Below are 18,564 nucleotides of genomic sequence, written 5' to 3' on the forward strand. Positions count from 1 at the left end.
GTATTTAATATTTAAGAAAAAATCGCCTAAACGTAAAGAGAACGACAAGCTTTCATTTCTTGGTAAAGTAAAACTTCACGTTTTAGCAAGTTTTTTCTGCGATTAAAAAAAGAATACGATGAATCACTAAAATATAGAAAGACAGACCTTCGTTTCTTGGTGAAAGTGAAACCTTGGTTCTTGGATTGTTCTACGTTTTTTCTTGGAGATTGAACAAACAAAAAAGCTAATGAATCGCCAAAAAAAATCGACAAAATGTGAAATATCGTTACAATGTTAAGAACCAAAAAAATCGCTGTTTGAAGTATCGCTAAGAAAAATCATCTTTGCGGTTTGACTTTAGCGCACGGATATGGGTAACTTCAGCTACTTTGTGAATTTTCGAAATATTTTCACCAAATGAAAAGACGGATTCTTTTGAATTTCGACTGACCGAAATCGGCGCTATTTTTTCCGGGACTTTTTTATATATGCCTAGTTTGGCCTTGGTGTCTAGGCCCCAAAACCAGTCTCAGATATTTTTGATCTTCCATACCTGGCTGGTTGTAAGTGGCCCAAAATCGAAAAATGGGGTTTCGTAGTCCGCATTTCATTTCCGTAAGGTGGCGAGGACACGGGGTTCGTCGGAAAGCTGATGTCGAGTACTACCGGGGCAAATATTACCTTCTAAAAATTTGGTAATAAACGGCCGAAAATATGACCTCCGGAAAATTTCTCAAAATCTAGGGAACTTTGATGAGAGCTGTGACCTGACTAATGCAATTATTTGATTAAATTATTACTTATTATGAATGTGGAGAACCTCAGCTTTACACCGATGCCCATATTTTGTAATTTGGCACGTGACTACGAACAGATAAAAACTGTGTGTTTCACTCCGGCAAACTACTAAATAGATGTATCGCTGTAAAACTTAGGTCCTCCACATTCATAATAAGTAATAATTTAATCAAATAATTGCTTTAGTGAGGTCACAACACTCATCAAAATTCACCAAGGTTACATCGATTCTGAGAAATTTTCCGGAGGTCATATTTGCGGCCGTTTATTACCAAATTTTTAGAAGGTAATATTTGCCCCGGGAGTACTCGACGTCAGCTTTTCAACGAACACATACACGCCCGTGTCCTCGCCACTTTAAGGAAATAAAATACGGACTACGAAACCCCATTTTTCGACTTTTGGCCACTTACAACCAGCCAGGTATGGAAGATCAGAAATATCTGAGACTGGTTTTGGGGCCTAGGCACCAAGGTTAAACTAGGCATGTATGAAAAAGTCCCGGAAAAAATAGCGCCGATTTCGGTCAGTCGAAATTCAAAAGAATCCCTCAAACCGATTTCGGTAAACTTTTTTTTCCTTGAAAGCTGTTGACCAGACGCGTCGTTTAAGCCACATATTAGGTCGGTGGCCGAAAATCTCGGGGAGATACCACCATAAAAGTGTATGCTTGTTTTTAGCAAATTTTTGAAAATTCTAGTTTATTTCAAGAAAGCCTGAACCGATTTCACTAAACTTTTTAGCCCCGTACGAAGTACAAAGGGGCTTATAGGATTACGATGCCGTGTGTAATTGATGGAATTCGAAGCAGACGGTAAGGGCAAAGTGTTCGCCTATGTTCATAGATGACGAATCTGCAATAAAAATTTTGTCTGTCCGTCTGTCCGTCTGTCCGTCTGTCCGTCTGTCACGTCGATATCTTGAGTAAATCAAATCCGATTTCAAAAATTTTTTTTTCCCTGAAAGATAGTCGAAATAGTGAGGCTAAGTTCGAAGATGGGCATATTCGGGTCGGCCCTTCGTGAGTTAGGGCAACCTAAGTGATTTAAGGTCTTTTGGTGATATTTATGGCAAAATAAACGATGGAAATGTAAATGACACGGCAAATGATAGGTATTGTCAATACCAATCCAGGAAAAAACAGTTTTTTAAAATCGGGTAAGTGGGCCGTGAGTTAGGGCCTTAGAAGTGAAATGCTACTAGGGCCCTATTTGTATTTTACATAGAACTCGAGTAAATTTCATTCGTTTTTCGTAATTTTTGTTTGATTTGGAAGGTAATCGAATGCCGAATAGAATGTTGTTGAAAAAAAATTAAATTTGGGTCCTTGGCCTAAGGCCGCTACTAGGGCCCTATGTGTATTTCACATATAACTCGAGTATATTTCATCCGTTTTTCGTAATTTTTGTTTCATTTGGAAGGTAATCAAAGGCCGAATAGAATGTTGTTGAAAAAAAATTAAATTTGGGTCCTTGGACTAAGGCCACTACTAGGGCCCTATGTGTATTTTACATATAACTCGAGCAAATTTCATCCGTTTTTCGTAATTTTTGTTTTATTTGGGAGGTAATCAAAGGCCGAATAGAATGTAGTTGAAAAAAAAATAAATTTGGGTCCTCGGACTGAGGCCGATACTAGGCCCTTCAAAAAAATAAAATTTTAGGGCGATTTGAAATTTTTGTTTCATTTGAAAGGAACGTCGTACGGGGCTTCGTAATTGCGCTATGCGCAATTTGTAAGATGTACATATTACATAATAATTTTACTTTAACTACATTAACCGGCGCAATAGGCTTACGATCAAAGTAGGGTGACAGACGCACTAGGGTCACGAACGCAATAGATATACGGGTTTGTACGGGGCTCAGTCGCAGCAAACGCTCCGACTGTTCTGATGGCTCGTTTTTTTTGAAAGCTATTGACAAGACGCGTAGTTTGACACCAATCTGAGGTCATTAACATAACGTCTCGGGGAGATATGACCAAAAAGTGTTTGTTTGTATTCGACTTTCCAAGATATTCTGTAAACTTGTTTCCCTGTAGAAACAAACGCTATAATTCCACATTTGCACCAAATGACACGAAATTAAATTTTTAGAAGATTTTTGGTTCTTTCTGCTTCGAAGTAAGGTGAAATCACCTCGACCCAAACGTTGCCAAAATTACATTTTTTCATATAAAAAGATCGGTGTCATTCGAAAGCTACAGCATACGACTTCATGAGAAAAATTACTTTGGCTCGATCAGGTTAGTTGGGTGAGTGAAGTAGGTGAAATCAGCTTCTCAGTGGTGATAAGTGTCATCCTCGAATTTTGACTCGTCGATGTTATCTCGAAAAATTTTGTAACCATTTTTTTAAACGGTTTTGAGTCAAAGCAACATTTTCTGTGGGGCAACAACCACCAATTTCAAAAAAAAAAAAATTCTGGCTATTAATGACCACCGAAAATTATCACTTTTATAGACACATCTCCCACAAATTTTTGGCTACCAACCTCATATTGGACTTAAACTGCGCGCCTTGACCATAGCTTTCAGGACAAAAAAGTTTTCCGAAATCAGTTTAAATTTGGTAAAAATATTTCGAAAAGTCAGAAACGTGTAACGCAACTAACCGCCGACTTCTTCGATCACACAAGTCACACTTCGCAGGCTAAAAATTCCAATTCTTGTTGGGTGTCCGAGTATTAGAAAACTGGTTTGTTACCGCAAAACATAGCTCACTTTATGCCTCAGAAATGACGAAGTTTGTAACGCAATTAACCCTGGAGTTACCCATATAATGACAAAATTGATTAAAAATTCGAGTGAAAATTTGATGTCTCCATTTATTTTTGAAAATATTTCTTTCTCTTTTCACCACATAAATTCATTTGTTTTTCTAAACAATATTAAAGCGCTGACCCGAAGAAAAAGACTTAATAAAGCTCAATGCTTGTTAAATGCAGCATTGCAAATGAGCAAATTATAACAAAAATAAAATTCGTAAATTCCACAGACAGTGTCGGTAACTTAGTTTACAGCCAATTGAAAGCAATGCATTTAAAAACTAAAAAAGGCCTTCATATCCAAAAAGTTTTTAAACAAAATGGTCACATCTATTAAATCACTAGTCGATGTGTCGCTCCTTACAATAACAATATTTCCTCAACTCAGGATCCGTATCCAAAATACACTCGGCCTGCGAACCGTACTTATTCACTCGCGATATATCCGACATTTTCACACGAAAAACATTTTCGTTCAGATCGTGTAACACACTCGCTTCGAATATCGACTTTCCCGGCTTCACCACAATTTTCACTTGGTACATCTCCGACGAAACTTTCGTTTTCGACGTCAGATCGGCCAGAAATCCGTCGACATCCTTATTCTGCTTGAAGCGCATCAAATTGTCGTGCGGTGCCAGTTTGGCGGCCCATTTGATCTCGTGCAGATATAATCGGGCACATTTGTCTTGGTCCTTTTCTGTGAAATGGTTGATGGCATCGATGACTGATCTGGCTGCCCGGAGTACAAATTCGTTTTGGGTGTCGTTTATTTGGTGCCAATTCATGCAGACACACCAATGTGGTTCTATATAGGCGTCAGCACAGGAACGGTTCTTTGGTATTTTGTCGAATAGTGATATAGAGCGAGTCTTTGGCATGGGTTTCTTGATTTTGTCGAATGAAGTCGACTGCAGTCCTATGGGAAGAAGAATTCGTTAATGTCGATGACAAAGTTGGACGAATCAGTATCATTTTCAATTTACTTAAAATATCCTCTAATGTGGCATGTACATCAAACGGTGTGCTAAGCGTATTCAAATTATCGCGAAAATTCTGATACTGCCGACTGTGCTTTGTCTTGAACCATTCCGGAAACACGAAGCTAAAGAATGGCAGACGTTCCTCCAACTTTCCTTGGAGCGTATTCCTAACGGCAGCGAATCTATGTTAGATGAAAGTCTCATTACAATACGGTCTCATGAGTCGAAAATCGTTTATCCAACCAACCTATTACCATGATCGGACATTAAAATTAAAATGGTGGAATTCAATACGCCACTGGACTGTAGATCGGTCAGCCAATTCTTAATATCGTTATCAGCCACACCAATTAAATTGATCGAATCGTGAGACAATTCGCCATGGAAACTAAATACGAAACGAGGTTTGACGGTGTACGATTGCATGAACTGAAAACCGACAAAGAATACAACACGACGTTGGGTAATTATTCGATGGCTTGACCACTTACCTCTTTGGTATAGTCTAACATCACGTTATGTCGGGGCTGACTACCGACACACAATTTTTTGTAGTTTGCCAGTTCAGGATCGATGGCCAAGTAGAACGTTCGCATGTAATGATCTGGTAAGTTTGAAGACATTTAAAGAAAAATTGCTTTGCATAGCCGGAAAAGCTTCACTACCTGTTGGTTGCTGATCGAATCCGTTCAATCGATAAGAAAACGTTCCAATGTGTGGAACATCTTCGTTAAACGATGTAACATACCCGCTACGCTCGTATTCCGACCAAATCATTGGATAAACGTTCACCGATTTCGAACCTTTCATGCGTTTCCGTGTCTCGGGCAATTCCAATTCGGTAAAACCAGTCAAAATGGGTATCAGAGCTTGCGGCGTTCCATCACCAACGATATTGTATCCTTGAAGTACATCACCTTTCAGATGCTGTGTCAGGTAGTCGTAGGTTTTCGGTAATTTCCGTATAAAGGCATTTTTGCTCAGCGAGTCGAATCCGTACATGAGCACATTGATGTTCGTGGGATCGTGGTGGTAGATTTGATCCCGTTTCAATACGCGACGGATTCCATAAATAATGCCGGACCACGAGCTGTAAAGAGATTGGTTTAGAGAGATTTCGAGAGACAACGACTGAACTTACTATTCTGAATTTTCGGTCCAACATTTGGCTTTAGCAAAATCAGATCTCCGTAAAATGTACATGGTACTGGAGCGCACCGGTTCACCATATCTAATAGTATAGTCGTCAATTCTGAATATATCAGCAAAATCACAGACAATTGTTCCTAGTTTAGCAATTACATTGCTCCGAATAAAGCAAATAGATTTCTGTGAAGAGAGAAAAGAAGTTTTTCGTTTCGAGTTTAGTCTTCACGGTCATTCCAGACAAAGTGTTCCTAGTTCTTACTGTGCATGACACCCAATCTTCTTCTGTTCCACAGTCAATGAGTGGATCATCATCTTTGATGAATTTCATCATTTCGGGTGCATAAATGTCCGTGTGTGGTATTCGGCATGACTGCTGATTGTCGTTTGAATGAATCAAATTTTCAACTATTTCTCTGCAATTGGAAGAATTTCAAAAGTTAAATTCTTGTGTAAGATCTGAGGCACTGAACAATATAACTGAACCTGCAAGTTCAGAGCCCTCTCGCCCCTGGGCATTATTTTTCAGCGTGCTCAGAATTGAAACTTTTCGAAATTTTTAGTTACCGAATTTCTGTGTAATTCGATTTCCCAACGTTCGTAGGAGAAGCTTGTAATTTGGGTGAGTTTGAGCTATTCAGAAACCTTTTGCGAGACCATTTGCGAATGGAAGCTCTGCGGGTAAATTTTTTTTAAATTCTCTCTGTCGTTTATACATCAACCGGTAATACAGTTGTGTGCGTACAATAATGTAAAACCATTTCCCTTGACAACAAAAATCAGGTTAGAGAGCCCTGGACAAATGCCCATGGGCTAAGTAGACACTGTGAAAATTTTAATAACATTTTGCGAATGAAATCGAATGAACGACGTCGAGGCTGCAGTCAACCGTGTTAAACACCAATGTTATTGTAACAGATTACTATCATTCGCTCGGCAACATTTTACCCCAATTAGGAGGTTTAACTGTCATAATACAATATTGTGTGACCATACCCCCACCCATATCGTTACCATTATCAACACGAAACACATATAAATTGCAATTAAGCATAAAGCAAAAATAGAAAAACTCGAGAACTAGCTACTAAAACTTACAATTTCAATTTGTTGTCCGTGTACTCTTTCGGTTCACCTAGCATAACCACAATGAAATACAAAGCGGCTATAGCAATTACACCACCGACATGATATTTCGATATCCGTCGTAGTTTTATCATTTTCATTTGTTGCTAATTATTTAATTACATACTGGACCATATGGAATGTTGTTTCTGATGCATGCAATTGTATGCGTTGGTGCTAAGTATGCATATTGTTTGGTTTGCACTTTTTTCCCTTCGTTTGCGAGGAACGTTATCAGTCACGGTTTATATGGAATAATTTTCTCGATGGTTTGGTGTTCTGTATGAAAGTAAACAAACCCTTTACGGACAGCTATACAGAGTGTTATGATGCAGAGTGTCTTGCGATGCTTGTTAAACGTTGAAACGAAAAGGAGAGAATTGTGCTCATTGTGACCTCGAGACTCTCGATCTCATCGTATCAGTCTACAACAGTCTACAAAATGATTGTTACAGCTGAATATTAAAAAAAAATTCCTACGTTTTTCCGAAAAGTGTTTTTGGAACAATATGGGAAAATGTTGATGGTAAGAAGGGGGAAACTTTGGGAAAAAATGAAAATGTTTTTACTGGTACTGGCTGAAATCAAGAAGGTTACATCGTACGGTAAAAACGATTTTTGACAAGCCGAAAACGAACGAGAGCATTCATAGAGCCATAACCTCAACGCTTTTGCGAACAGTTTGTCCTTGGTTTGCTCCAAGGCCATTTCGAAATGTCAACCTCAACTTTGAGTTTGACGAAAATTTTAACGAAAAACTTGCAAAGGAATTTATTGACGTTTGGGTTTTTATGTTCATCTCTGGGATGAAATCGTTGTCGTTCGTGCTGTCAAAGTTCGTGTTTACAGTTACTTGGAACAAACCTATATTGCATCAAAAGAAGTACAGATTCGATAATTATACTTGTAACACTGACACGTCAGTGGTCAAAATTTCCGAAATTTTCGACGGGGAGAAGTTTGGAGAACCTGCACGAAATTGTCTGAATTTTCTTTTGAAAACCTTTCTTTTGGATTTACAATCAGCTCCACTGCATAGTCTACCGTTCTAACAAATTTTATCAATTTTCTTCGTGAGCTTTTGTAATGTAAAGGTTGATACCGGCGATGACATTAGAAAGACTACTGAAAGGAAGGTTACTGATGTTAACAATAATGAATAAATGTTTACTTAACGGGTTTGGTCAAGGTATTAGTCATTTGTCACCTGATTTGCGTGATTAATTTTAGGCGATTTCGCGAGTTGTAGGCCGAACGGAGTGAACTAAACAGAGCCAACTTCGCAAAGAAGGGTAGATTTTAAAATATTTTAAAGAAAACATTTAACATAGAAAAAGCTAATGGAAAACTGAATTAAATACTTTTAGTAACAGTGAAATGATTATATTTGAAGTTAAGGAAAATGAAAACGATGAATTGCTTGAAAAAATGTCTAAAATTTGTTGACATTGCATTCAAGGTTCTTTCAGAACAGGAATTTGCAGGAATTTAAATAATATTCAGCTTTTGCGAGGTTGGCTGTAGGCATGGGCGATAATGATAATGATTATCGATAATTATCGATTATCGATAATCGATAATTATCGACTTTTTTATCGAAAATTATCAAAAAAATATCGATAATTCGATATACCGATATTTCGGCCCGAAAATCCGATATTTATCGATATATTCCGATATACCGGTATATTATCATAAATTTTTAGATAAATATCAAAATATCGATATTTTGATAATTATCGAATTTCGATATTTTGATAATTATCGATAATTACCAAAATATCGATAACGATATGATTAATCGAATATCGATAATTTCTTTCGATTGATATTATCGATAATTTTGAACGTCTCCCATCCCTAGGCTGTGATCAGTTTGTACACAAAATCGTCAAAGTAATCCACTGCACTGGGCTGTCATCAGTTTCGCAAACCGAGGAGATCTATATAGAGTGGAGGTAATGTCATATATAACCGAATCAGAAGTGCGGTTACACCAAAGTTCGCTACAAACGTCATCTTCTCCCTTCCTTAACCTGTTACAGACGGCAAGCATATGACCAGTATTGTTATCGGGTCTATCACTTCCATCGATCAAAGTATCTTTAATCGGTTGATTTCGAATCTTGTACTTTAATTTTTATAACATGCATTTTACAATATAAAGGACCATATTATCATCTATTGTCGATAATAGATGAATAGCTGTATGTGACTGGTTAAAAACCATAAACGGGATAGAAAGCATCTGAATGGCATTACCTCCACACTATATCTACCTTGGGTAAACGCCATATTATAGATATTCGAAAAACGCGAACAGAGTGAAGAGGTCATAAATGTTAAAAAAGTCACGAACATCATTTATGAATGTCCCGTCCCCTTAATTCCAATTCAAAATAAAGTTGCAATTTTAAAATAATTTCCAAATGTGATCAAATCAAATGTAAACTGTAAACTTTTAAGGGATCACGCCATTTTAATAGAAGATCTGCATCTGCGTGGCTTCTCCCCGAAGTTTACAGTCTTGGTTGACACACCACTCCTTAATACTAATAAATGCACCACACAATGCAATTTCGAATGTTTGAAAAATGAGTGAAAAGATTTTGCATGTCTTCGATCTTCGATCTAAAGGAGTAGTAGATTCGATACGTTTTACCTCCTCTTCCCTTAACCCATCATTCACGTGAAGTGACTTTGGTGAAATTAGTCACCGAAGCAAAGACACTGTTTTCGGCCATAGACACGGTAGTGGTCCCAGAACAGTATAGGACTGTACATCATCAGTCGTTGCTACCGGTCCTTTCACGAGACAGTCATGATTTTGTAACATTGAACTCGTAATTGACAAAATCACATAAGAGCAAAGTGCAATCTACAGATGGAAAGCGGTCTAGTCATAAGTGCTTAGAAATTCCCGAACGTGCAGCACAACGAAAATTCTTCTTTTTTTAACCATTTGAACATAATTATTCATAGCTGACCTGTCTTACTATATGAAAACATAATGGAACACAAGTTCTGACGTGTAATATATTATGGTAATAAATTATCATTTTGAAGAACAAAGCTAAAAAGTGTTAGTTTAGCGATAGTAAAAAAGTTGACTTAAATTCATGAAAAATGTTCAACGTTTGAAATTGAAAAACTTATCTGTTACCTACAACAAAATATTTACAAAAGTTCGAATTCCGTTCAGCTGGCAATTATTTTTGAAACAGCTAAGTATATATACTAAACGACACAATAAATTATTTTATTTTTATATTTTCCACCAACATAATTTCGATATATTTGATACCCGACTAAGCAATAACACTACAACTGCCGGCAATATTTATATTATATCGCGGTGAAAAACAAACATGCCTCGATTACATAGCTGAGTATGAGAGCGTTGCTAGGGAGATTGTTTCTTTTTGCGAGAGATTTATTTAAAATCGAATGCACATTTGGAGAATGAGATAATTTTTTATTCGTTATATATGGAGGTTTTGCAGCGATAACGATGGATCTTATTACTCATATTTTGATTGGAATTGGATGCCAAATGAAATTAAAGTATGATTTTGGCGTTCAGACAGGATTTTAATTTATCATCAAAGTGATAATTTCATCAGAATGTTTTCTCTGATAGTCGGACTTTTTGCAGATACTGTCAAAGCTCACCATGTGTGCGCATAAAACTGGCACAGAAAGTGAAAATCGATAAATCCTCTAAAACATTCAAACAAGTTTTGAATGAAAATTTTTTTTCCGTTTTTTTCCCCCAACAAGGGCGTGTCATATATTCCCTAAATATTGAATGATGATCCGTCTTTTCAATTATATATCTGGTGACGGAATATATTACGTTCATTTTGCATTATTGTGTGTAGCCGAAAAGCGTTTCATACTTTCACATAACACAAACCGAGAATCCACACTATATAGTGCCAATAAACGAAACCGATGAAACGTTTCAATTAACAACCATGCACAATAGTTTTCAGTGTGTTTGAGGCACACATGACCACATAAATAATATGATTAGGTAAGTTAGTAAACGTTTTTTTTTTTATTTTCTTTCTTATCCGGTCGATAATTCACTGAATAATGGATCGTTGAATGCCACGCACTTAAATTGTAATAAGTTGACCGTACACAAAAATTTGGCAAAGACACAATGTATCAATGAAGCCACAGATGATAGCGCTTGCACTGAAAAATCTATTCTTAGTAAATCGATTTCTTTTACGTTTCGCGATTCTCTTCACGGCACACTTTTGCCGATATAATTTTAGAAGATTTGACTGTTGATTGAACAACTATTTAGCCTTGGGTTAAGTTAAATATTTACAGAACAGAAATTATATATAAAACCATCACCACCGGGCCGGCAGAGAGTTTATTATATATTCGCAAAACTAGCGATTTTTTCTTCTATTTAACACGACTATGAGTCACAAGGAACTGTAATGCACTGTCTCTTATTAAGCTATAAAGGATCGGGGGAATACCAGCCACGATATAATTTATACGAATTCTCTCTTTCAGCTAAACGGAAAATTGAAGAAACAACAATTGGATGTATACTACATTCGCAGTGTGTATACCGTGGGTAATGTTCTCCGTACCGTACCGTGTGTACAAACACCATATGATGAGAGACATGGCGAAAAGCATGTGCGCAAAACGCGGTTGCAAATGTTTTTTTTTGTATTCTTTTCGTGCTCTCAATGTTATTTTGAACTCATGCACTTTCCATTGTGTATACATACATTTACATGAACAATTGAATATTAGTAACGCGCATCAATTTAATTTTTTTATTTGATTTTTATTGTGAATTATGCGCTAGTGGAGTATCCCCGGCTTCGCTCGGCGTTACTATAATTTCAATCGATTTGTATTTCCTCTCAAAATTATTTTGCGTCAAAAAGAAAATTTTCCTTAAACATGCTTCAAAAAAACGTTACGAAGTGATTATTCACACTCGTGTGCGAATAGTCAATTGTGAGTCTATTCGCAGACGAGTACAAATTGAATACAACATCTACTCGGAAATAGCATTATGCTTCCTTTTACAACATGGAACATAAGGAGCTTATGCTCCCGTTTAAAACATGGAACTTTAAAGAAGCATTTGTAAAACAAAATACATTTTATAGTAATGCAGATAGTTTACAAAGAGCCGCTTTCAAACATCACCCTTATAGAGTTACACCTGGAGTTAAAAAGCTGGCACTGATGTCATTTTAACATTTGTTCACTCATACAACTGAAACAAATAAAGAAGAAAAAAAATTGTGTCGTAATTGAGTATTACACTAATGTGCGGAAAGCAACAGTCAAAACTGTTATTAAATTAAATTAAATTTTCTCCTTACTATTTTCATTAATCGAAAATAAGTTTTCCATAAACACTATCCCAACAAAATCTCTTCGTGTGACGCAGTCTTTGTAGTGTAATTTCTAAAATGAATGATATCGCTAGAGTTGACGTTTTCAGCTTCGTTATGCAAAAATTAAATTGTACACCCAATTAGTTCAAACAAGCTGGCTTAGTTTTCCTCATCATCTGTCAAATAATTTTTACCAAAAATAATTTGACTGAACACAACGAAAATTTTCTTGTAAGTCTGTTCCTGAACATCACTTTGCGACGCAGATTTTTTTGGTAAAATTTTCGTTTTTTTAATTCAAATTTTTTTAATGATGAATATGAGCGAGAATATTTCAGTTTTGTGGTGATAAATACCAAAGGGTAGAAACTGAAATGTTCGGCTATACATAGTTGACGCGTCTCAAAAAAAATTCTTCGTTCTTTTTTTTGGGATTAGACTGCGTCAAGTCCTCCGCTATCGCTCCGGACATGATTTATGCCACTCAGCATCATAATGAACAAAATTTGCAAACTTTAGATGCCTCTGTGGCATAAAACGTTGTATGCAACTCGATGCAAAGTACTTTCTTGCAAAGTACAACGCATGAAAATGAAAAAAAAACGAGTTTTTCCTCAGTTTTTCAGTTTTTTTCCACCACTTTTCCTCAGTAGTCGGTTTGCCAAGTTTCAAGTCTGTAGAACTTCATCTGTGCTCCGACTATAGAAAGACAAACAAAAAAATATTAAACTTTATATTATAGATATCAGTCCGTGAATGAAATGTGTGTGGGTAAAAAATCTGGTTCTGAGTTTTTTTAACGGACGGAATTATTTTTTGAAAATATTGTCACGTCCAATACAGATAACGAATGAACAACTGAAGACATATTTTGGTGTGTAATGTGTAGAGGCATGCGACTACATATGAATGTTAAAGCGCGGCTAAAATGCAGTTCACCAGCCGCAGCGCTTCCACAATGTCCTACGTTCCTACTTTGTCCTACTTTTTAGAAATTCGCCCCACTTGCCCTACTGTCCTGCGTAGGACAAGTTGTTCGGAACATTCACATTTCTGTATTCGATCGAATGGATGTGCAACAGTTTGTAATTAGAATATGAAGGACTTGCGTCGCGACAAAACTTTGAGTGGGACCTCTGCCAGTGTAAGACCTTTGCAACCAAAGTGTGGCTTATTTTAGTCGTCACTGTAATAAATAGCAAATGGCATAGCCGTTCCTAATCAGATCTATCCATCCATATACATGAACACTTTACCATGTTAAAATATTGAGCTTATCCATAGGACGCCAAGTGTTGTTATTATATTTAATTTCCTGAAAGCAATTAGGACGTCACGTCCATTGTGGTAGTTAAATTACATACTTTAATTACATGTTAACATTATTTTCCTACGATTATGTTGTACTCTTGAAATTTATTCGATTTGTAAAACGTTTACAAGGATTGTGTCGGGTATGTAGTATATTAACTGGAGGAACTTTTGTTGAATCATAATTTGTTTATATATAAAAAGACAGTTCAAGCATGAGTGGTATTACATCGAGTACTGAAAGTGGACAGTGTATCGAACAAATTTTGCAACTGTAAAAAAATTTGGAAGTTTTTCACACAAAATAATACTCTATTTGGCAGTTGTCCCTCGAAGCACTTTTGCTTGAAGTGCGTTGTATATAATCATCACGATGGTAGATGTAATTTTTGATAAGAATATTTTGTAATACTGGCCGAAAGATTCGAGCTAGTCCGGCCGTGATGTGTGAGAGTTGATGCGGATGCAATTTGAGAAATTTATTCATCCTAAATCCTGTCTTTCCTTCTTCTTCATTTTTCCAAAGTGAAATACGGTTCAAACGTAATTATTATAGACACCACCAGCTAACAAGCTGGTGAAAGCATGAGTGAGATATAGTGGACGAGTGTTAATGTCTATGAGGTTTATGAACAATACATGCAAGGACGACTTTTTGGAAGTGAGGAATATAAGGAGGTTTAATTAAATCAACAGTCGCTTTCGAGAATAACGGGAAATATAGCACATTTTTTGGTGTTGAGGAATTTCGCGCCACGTCATTCACAATAACCCACAAAGTGACATTTTCCTTATACGAAATGTGTCATTTTGTCCATTATTGTGAATGACGTGGCGCGAGATTCCTAGCAGCCCATTTTGCGGAGGTATTGACACAATTGTTGAAATGAAACCCGTGAACTGAATCTCTACACATGGAATTGTACATACAATTAAATTGCAATTTTTAATGACGGTGAAATAAACGAGTTGCACTGAATTGAATTGCATTTTGAATTATAATCACTAGGCAACACAGGTCATGTACACAGATGGTGACATAGTGCGTTGGAATGGTCTTGGTGCCCTGAATATGGAACACACCTCCGTTCGTCCCAGTCACGTCTGCGTGCAGGCGTAACCCACTCAAATATATGAAAATGAAAATACACCGATCCGGTCGGCGGTTGGTATGTGGACCTCCTGAGTTCAAATTACAGCTCAATTGATCTCGATCACCTATCTGTGGCTCAGACAGAAAATTTTGTTGACTGTGTGGGTGAAAATTTTTCTAGTCTGTGCTAGTCCCCAGTCAAACCAGCGCCAGCGCTACTGCCTGGTTAACTTTACTCTGTCGTGATTTGAGACCGTTGCAACCGCAGAGATTGTTGCTTATTTTTGTTGACGCTGTCGATAATAAATGGCATAGCCGTTCATAATCAGATAGAATCCTCAATCTATTTGCCTAATCACTTTACCACATTTGAATAATGAGCTTATCAATTTCAATGGGTAGCCAAGTGTTGTTATTATATTATTAAAATTCATGAAACCTCAATTACGACGACACCCCCAATGTGGTAGTTAAATTACACACAAACAATATTTTCATATTATTATGTTCAACATGTACCCATATTAACTGAAGGAACAATAAATAAATCATAATTCGTTAATGTAATCATCAACATTAAGTAGGTACTTTGTAAATGTTATTTTTGATAAGAATTTTGTGTGTAAAACGATTTACACGCACTAGTTTTCTGGTGGTTTCCTAATTCTGTGCGTGTGCCGAGTATCTTCTGAAAAATCTTTGATAGATCACACGGCTAGTAGTAATTTCGTGCCGTATGGGCGCGAAATTACACTATTAAAGTAGGAATCTCGCGCCACGCGAAATTCCTACTTTATTAGTGTAATTTCGCGCCCATAAGGAACTTCTTGCTGGTAGGAATCTCGCAACGGGTATCCTTGATGCAAAATATGTGTATCTCAGTTGGGATACCGGTATCCTAACGTTTTGTAAAAGGAAAATCCACACTTTCTAAGGATACCGGTATCCCTGATACAAAGCTCTAGGGTGTTAGAATAAAATTCGCATCTCCAAAATTTATGTGCCTGATACTCAACTGAATCTACCGCCAATTTATCGCCAGGTACTCGTAAAAATTCTCTAAATCAAGTTAGCCATTGAAAAATGTATGGGCGCGAAATTCCACTATAATATGTGTAATCTCGCGCGGCGCGAAATTACTCGTTACCCATCCATCTTCGCTCATTTCCTCCTTTTGTGTCTTTCATTATAGTAATCTTGTCTATCCTTCTTCTCAATTCTGTCTTTCCTTCATCTTAATTTTTCCACAGGGAAATCTAGGTAATCATAATACCAATAGGAAAAATGGAAGAAAAATAAGAAGACCTAGTTCGATGAAAAATACGAGGGGGTAATCACTTTCTCATATAATCCAATATAATCACCAAATAATCATATAATCCCGCATAATCCTATATAATCCTTGTCATAAAATCAGTGATTTACCCCTCGGAAAAATATGATGATATAATTTCCAAATAATCGCGATACAATATCAATAGAATGTTTTATCGATAATCGAAGAATATCGACTGATAATCGAATATCAGTCGATATTTGCCGATTATCGACAAAAAAACTTTCGATTGATATTGATTCTACGGAAATAATCGATACTTTATCCAATGAATTATTATCGAACATGTCTAGGAAACCCAGTTTTCGGATTTAATGACATAATTTCATCGGTTGTGTGAAATCCTTGAACTGGGAATTGTAAATTAAATTAAATTGCAATTTTTAATGACGGTGAAATAAACGAATTGCACTGAATTCAATTGCATTATGAATTGTTGATGCAATCCATCAGTCCGGTGTCAATTTGTGTTTTCCATTTAGAAAATTAAAACTCATCCAATTTCAAGAAACATTCAGCAAACCACTAGTATTAATCGGGTGGTTGAACGAATTCAATGAGTATGATTCCCTTTATACTGATATTATTACTACTAGCAATGGTTCAGGGCCAGCATCAGTATCATGAAGTGTTGCTAATCAATCGACTGAATGTCTTTTTCGGCTTCGATCACAACATTTTCTTCCTGGACTCTTTAACTAAGAACTATCTAGACAAGGATGACAATGCTGGTAATAGTTTTACTCCACAGACAGTTTATGTTTTCGATTTCGATCAAGACAACCATCCCGATGTCAATGGTACACAAGTCGCTAGACTGAAGTCGGTTACCGGAGATACGTTTCTAATTGTAGTCATAGAACCCTCACAATTTCGAAATAATGAGTCACTGTTGGCTAGAGTGAAGGCGATTCGAATGCTCCATGTTAATGTAAAAATTGGGATATTTTTCACAGGCAACGCAACGTCTATGGTTATGGTAGAGGAATTATTTCAATGGAGCTGGAGTGTTGGAATTGTGAACATATTTTGTACATTTTATGAAAGCATTGATAGCGTTACGTCGCCGTCATTCAACGTTTTCCGATTCGATCCGTTTGGGACATTTCATTTGATTAATTTGACGGGAAGTGACTTTCTTCAGAATTATTTTCCTAGCAAAATGCCAAACTATCGGAGACATCCTATTGGTATCGCTTTGATGAGTTATTTGGGATTAGATGCGTTCGATCTTCAATTTTGGATAGAAATCAAGAAAGCCTTAAACGCGTCGTATACGACAATTGGATTATCTCGAAAAGATGTTCAATCCAAAAGATTATATGAGACCGGGGAAGAGAGTCCCTTTGATTTTTTCATGCACGAGTCACACCATATCCGCATAGAAGGAACAAAAGTACGATGTTATCCACATAAAATGGGCACTATAGTATTGTTGGTTCCACATGCTAAGCAACGGTCGGGAATTATGGGATACATACAAAATGCAACGTGGAAAGTCATTTTCATTTTGACTTCTATTGCAATTATAGCAGCATCGCTCCTCCTAACCATCAATGCGTTTTTGAAAACGAAGAAAGTTTTTCTTTTACAAAAAGTTGTTGACGTCGTGAACCTGCTAATGAACGACAACGACACCATCAATTACGCCCAGCTTAGTTGCGCAGAACTTCTTGTGATTGTACCATTGACCTTCGTCGGATTGATTGTAATGAACGGTGTTTTGTCGGTATTTCAGAGCTATCTTACTTTGCCATTGTACGAGCGTCAAATAAACTCACTCGAAGACCTATACGAGTCATCAGTACCCATTATCGAAGATACCAGTCTTTTCTGGTCAAGTCAAACAAAGGAAATGCTTGAACTGGTCTCCCAACATGGTGGATGGCAGGACAAAATGATTCGGAAAAGTTTTCAGGACGAGGCCGATTATTTCAACGATTCCGTTGCATTTTTTGTATACGGCAATCAGGCTCAAATATATTTAGAAGCCCAGAAGCAATTGGGTTTGAAAGCCTACCATTTGGTAACTGGTTTGACTTTTGACACATTCTATTCAATATATCAAATATCCAGCCGATTTCCTTTTATCGACCGAGTAAATGACGTAGTTCATCGTCTGCAAAGTGCTGGATTGATCGAGAAATGGTACAAGGCCGAGGACGATGAATCCATTGATGAACTGAGGGAATTGAATCGTTTCTTCAAAACTGCTGATAAAGAAACAGACAACAATGAACTGATTCTTCTATGGATCGGTTGGATTGGCAGTGGAATTGTGTTTGTTTGTGAAATAATTTGGAACAAGGTACAGACGCGAGTTGAAAATCTGAAGAAAAAACTTATTGTTCAGGTGCAGAGAATATTGAGGAAATGAAAATCTAAGAAAATGCTTTTCGGTTAAGGACTACGTTCAGATTTTTCTTTGGTCCAGATCCATAGCGACTTATTTTAAATAGCAAAAAAAATATCTGTTATTACCCTTTTACAAGGAACTATAGTCTGCTCACCGTGAAAAAGTTTCAATACTGCAATACTGCATGCTTTCATCATTTCACCATCAATGCGTCGGTATGTATACAACCTCTAATAACCTAGCATTTATCAGGGTGGTAAAAATGTTACGTAGCCTTTG

At 36.8% G+C, this 18,564-nt stretch overlaps 2 protein-coding genes across 7 annotated transcripts; one reads left to right on the plus strand and one right to left on the minus strand.

Annotated features, from left to right (window-relative positions):
- Window positions 1-3,825: 3,825 nt before the first annotated feature.
- Window positions 3,826-11,320, minus strand: LOC119078066. 6 transcript variants are annotated; one of them, XM_037185510.1, is made up of 10 exons: window positions 11,305-11,320; window positions 6,776-7,081; window positions 6,245-6,352; window positions 5,940-6,093; window positions 5,673-5,860; window positions 5,197-5,621; window positions 5,023-5,135; window positions 4,779-4,960; window positions 4,535-4,713; window positions 3,826-4,467 (listed from the first exon to the last, which is right to left on the minus strand). In XM_037185510.1, the coding sequence occupies exons 2-10, from the start codon at window positions 6,901-6,903 to the stop codon at window positions 3,890-3,892; spliced, it is 2,055 nt and encodes a 684-aa protein (XP_037041405.1). In that variant the 5' UTR covers window positions 6,904-7,081; window positions 11,305-11,320; the 3' UTR covers window positions 3,826-3,889. The 6 variants fall into 6 exon arrangements, with proteins under 6 accessions (XP_037041405.1, XP_037041404.1, XP_037041403.1 ...); XM_037185509.1 differs by lacking the exon at window positions 11,305-11,320 and adding an exon at window positions 11,150-11,275; XM_037185508.1 differs by lacking the exon at window positions 11,305-11,320 and adding an exon at window positions 10,853-11,254 and having other exon boundaries at window positions 6,776-7,064.
- LOC119078153 lies at window positions 10,719-18,306 on the plus strand. Its single transcript, XM_037185627.1, has 2 exons — window positions 10,719-10,838; window positions 16,886-18,306. Exon 2 carries the CDS (start codon window positions 16,900-16,902, stop codon window positions 18,304-18,306), a length of 1,407 nt encoding a protein of 468 aa, XP_037041522.1. The 5' UTR covers window positions 10,719-10,838; window positions 16,886-16,899.
- The last annotated feature ends 258 nt before the right edge of the window (window positions 18,307-18,564 follow it).

The sequence above is a fragment of the Bradysia coprophila genome, unplaced genomic scaffold (genome assembly GCF_014529535.1).
Source record: "Bradysia coprophila strain Holo2 unplaced genomic scaffold, BU_Bcop_v1 contig_24, whole genome shotgun sequence".
NCBI lineage: Eukaryota > Metazoa > Arthropoda > Insecta > Diptera > Sciaridae > Bradysia > Bradysia coprophila.

Excerpts from the sequence above, each read along its gene's own strand:
- LOC119078066 (XM_037185510.1), bottom strand. The coding sequence starts at position 6,903 with ATGAAAATGATAAAACTACGACGGATATCGAAATATCATGTCGGTGGT. Across the intron at positions 4,961-5,022 it reads TGTTAGACTATACCAAAGAG|TTCATGCAATCGTACACCGT; the intron begins GTAAGTGGTCAA and ends GTCGGTTTTCAG. Across the intron at positions 4,714-4,778 it reads ATGTCCGATCATGGTAATAG|ATTCGCTGCCGTTAGGAATA; the intron begins GTTGGTTGGATA and ends CATCTAACATAG.
- LOC119078153 (XM_037185627.1), top strand. The coding sequence starts at position 16,900 with ATGGTTATGGTAGAGGAATTATTTCAATGGAGCTGGAGTGTTGGAATT.